This window comes from Drosophila navojoa, chromosome 5 (genome assembly GCF_054131105.1).
Source record: "Drosophila navojoa isolate 15081-1374.11 chromosome 5, UAZ_NAV_1.0, whole genome shotgun sequence".
Taxonomy (NCBI): Eukaryota; Metazoa; Arthropoda; class Insecta; order Diptera; family Drosophilidae; genus Drosophila; species Drosophila navojoa.
In genome coordinates, this window is record NC_142893.1 from 13507682 (window position 1) to 13511319 (window position 3638).

General features: G+C 41.1%; 2 protein-coding genes across 2 annotated transcripts; one reads left to right on the top strand and one right to left on the bottom strand.

Annotated features, from left to right (window-relative positions):
* The first annotated feature begins 794 nt into the window (after positions 1 to 794).
* eIF3k (eukaryotic translation initiation factor 3 subunit k) lies at positions 795 to 1737 on the top strand. Its single transcript, XM_018105531.3, has 2 exons — positions 795 to 989; positions 1064 to 1737. The coding sequence occupies exons 1-2, from the start codon at positions 919 to 921 to the stop codon at positions 1659 to 1661; spliced, it is 669 nt and encodes a 222-aa protein (XP_017961020.1). The 5' UTR covers positions 795 to 918; the 3' UTR covers positions 1662 to 1737.
* Positions 1725 to 3073, bottom strand: Tbp (TATA binding protein). Its single transcript, XM_018105528.3, has 2 exons — positions 2174 to 3073; positions 1725 to 2089 (listed from the first exon to the last, which is right to left on the bottom strand). The coding sequence occupies exons 1-2, from the start codon at positions 2936 to 2938 to the stop codon at positions 1811 to 1813; spliced, it is 1044 nt and encodes a 347-aa protein (XP_017961017.1). The 5' UTR covers positions 2939 to 3073; the 3' UTR covers positions 1725 to 1810.
* Positions 3074 to 3638: the final 565 nt, after the last annotated feature.

Below are 3638 nucleotides of genomic sequence, written 5' to 3' on the forward strand. Positions count from 1 at the left end.
TTCGAAATTCACTTCCACATGTACATATACATATATATACATGCATATATATATATGCATAAATAAAAATTTATATAAACTTTTGCAAATAAGTGACCTTACATATAGACCAATAACAAATTGGGATTAATAAAACATAATTTTATTACTAATTAAAATGAATTAGGCATTGCATTAAATTTGGATGGAATACATATTTCCTCTAAGTATTTCTTTGGTTCTCTTCTACTGTTTTTTCCAAGTATTTCTTCTGTCTTTCCTACAAGTATTTTCTCTAAGCCCTTAATGCTTTGCTGAACGCTAACACCTTTAACTTCACTTTACTACACGACGCACTGCACAACTGACCCCCACCAGGCCTGGACAACTGAAGAAATGATGTAGCTGCTAACCTTTATATAGGGCGACTTTCACTCAGACACCTGCTCGCGCTTAAATCTCTGCCGGTAGGCTCATTGCAGTCGAGCTTTAAGTGACCAAAAGGAACACGCTCTGCTGCTGAAAGCCTTCTAGCTTCGTTTTACTCAAATATTAATACTAAATACTTACAGCTGCATACATATAGACAACTTAAATGTCTCCCTTGTCACTTGCTTATGTCCTCTTAAAGATCACTTTCAAATAGGTAAGTTGTACCCTGAAATTTGTATTCTTTAATCTCGACTTATGAACACTGCTTGGCTTTATATGGGCAAATTTTATATTGTTGCTGCTTCTAAAACACAACGCACTGCTTGCTTGCCTGCTTTTTTGTTTAGTTATAATGCCAGGGCAGCTATAAGTTTCGTTAGCTCATGTGAGTCAGTAGTTCTATCGAACTTGTTCGGAGCTGTTCAATACAGCCCTGTCTAAAAAATAAATTTTAGCATCGCCACGCGAATATAATTTCATCTATTTCTTTTGCAAATAAATTACAAAATGTCACACTTGGTGAAAATGGAAAATGGCCAAAGCCAGACCATACAGGAAATGTTGGGCTGCATTGAGCGGTAAGCGGTTTTTGTCGGTTCTCATAAACAAATATACATACTTAACATAACCTCGTTTCATTTGTTGTTCCCAGCTACAATCCGGACCATTTAAAGATACTCGAATCGTATGTTCAGGACCAGGCCAAGAATAACACCTATGATTTGGAAGCAAATCTAGCCGTGCTCAAGCTGTATCAATTCAACCCTCACATGCTCAACTTCGATATCACCTACACAATTCTACTAAAGTGCTTGACGAACTTGCCGCACACGGACTTTGTGATGGCCAAATGTCTGTTGCTGCCGCAGCAGATGAAGGACGAGAATGTGCAGACAATTATAGACTTGGCTGATATATTGGAACGTGCCGATTTCACATTGTTCTGGCAACGCGCTGAAGTCAATCGCACGATGTTCCGTCACATTAGCGGCTTCCATGATTCCATACGCAAATTCGTTTCCCATGTGGTGGGCATCACGTTCCAGACAATCAAGAAGGATTTGCTGAAGGAGCTGTTGGGCGGCATTGAAGACTCCACACTGGAGAGTTGGATCAAGCGCAACGGCTGGAAACATCAGGGACAGGAGCTTGTGGTCGTAGCCACCCAGGACGACAAAATCAAGACGAAGAATATTACGGAAAAGATCGAATTCGAGAATGTGGGTGCACTGATGGCACAATGTATCTAAGCTAATTAAGGTTTACATCGGTTAAGTGATGCTCGACATGCCAATAAAATCCAGGCAACGACATTTATCAACTAAATACAGTATTTATTTGCAACCTTATTTCAATCTAAAATTAGTCAACTTTAAGAGTTTTTAGCCTACAAGAGAATCTACGACTGCTTCTTGAACTTCTTCAATATAGGAAATATCTTATCGAATGCATCGTAGATCTCCTGTCGCACCTTGGCGCCAGTCAGCACCACCTTGCCTGAGACGAAGATTAGTAGAACAATACGTGGGCGCACCATTCGATAAATGAGACCGGGAAACAGCTCCGGTTCGTAGCTGCTGAAGTTGCAATGCGTTAGAACAAGGCCCTCCAGTCGGATGGGAAACTTCACATCGCACGATCCAACCATATTTTGTATCTTAAAGTCAAGGAATTTAGCCTGCGAATGAAAGACAATAAGATTATTCTAGAATGCATTGTCCGATAAACTCCCCCGTGGGGTTATCTGGCAATTGAGACTTACCGGAAAGCCCAGCTTCTGTATGATGCGCGCATACTTGCGAGCTGCCAGTCGCGAGTCATCCTCGCTCTTGGCCCCAGTGCAAACCATTTTGCCGGAGCTGAAGATCAGGGCCGTGGTCCGCGGCTCTCGGATGCGCATAATTACGGCCGCAAAACGCTTTGGATTATACTCGGCATTACGTGCGTGCAGAGCAATTCTCTTTAAGTCCAATTTGCAGCATAGATTAACAGTGGACACTATATTCTGCAGCTGTGGCACAATGCCCGGATCGGCGGAACCAGGTGTGGCAGGGGTCATGGGTGTTGACGGGCCCATTGTCTGGTGAATGTTACTCAGCGATGAATCTCCGGGTGCACTTCGCTCTGTCATTGGCATCATGTGGGACATCATGCTCTGCGGCGTCTGCGGCTGCATTAGAGATTGGGGAGTGCTGCCGCCTGTGTTGCTGCTCTGCTGTTGTTGTTGTTGTTGGTAGGAGGCAGAAGGCTGATAGCTTTGCATTTGTTTGTGGGCAAGTGGCATGGACGGTTCGTGCCCAAACAAACCGCTGCCACTGCTGCCATCGGGCACGCCCGTTCCATTGTCTGTCTGTTGTTGCTGCTGCTGCGCTGTGGCCGCCGCTGTTGTTGGCTCTGGTGCGGGTGGATGATAAACTTGATGTGGTAATGCTTCGATTTGTTGATCGGCATCCAGACTGTGATGCAGCGGCGTCGGTGCATGGCCAATGCTGGGAATTGAAAATCCTGGACTTAATATATCATCCATGGCGCTGTTTTTATTTATTTATCTTTGTTATACTAATGAAATAAACTGGAGAAAATGCAACAGAAGTATGCGAGCGCAAATGGAAAGCCGCGTCGCTCTTCAGGGCTGCAATAAACACTAAACATATTTGCGATTACCAATATCTAATTAGTTCAACACTAGTTCATTTGGTCGTGCATGTATCGATGTGGCAATAGCTTAGTGGCAATAGTTTATCAAGAAAGCAAATTTCGGCTGATAACTATAAGCACTGCTATAAGTAAACAAATCTCTATATCTGACAATTTCATAAATTAAAATGACAAATTTTGTCTGCCAACTATTTTGAACTTTTTAAATATATATCGGTTCGTGCTATCGATGCATTCACATATCGTTGAAACGATAGCTCGATTTATCAATATTATCGAAAACATTTTGAATTAATCCGATGACCAATATTTTAAACCCAAGTACAAAATATATTCAAACAGGTATTTTTCATATGTACAAAGAATCAAAATGCTTCTAACGGCTTTATTTAAGTGGCTTATAAAATAATTAACAGTTAGGATACAAATACACAATGAAATTACCATATGCAGCACATATATAAATAAAAATATTAGTAATGTAAGACACATTTAGAATATCTTTGTTGAATTAATACCAGAAAAAATGTGTGTATATGTGTTTGTTCACAAAAGTATTTCCTTTAAAA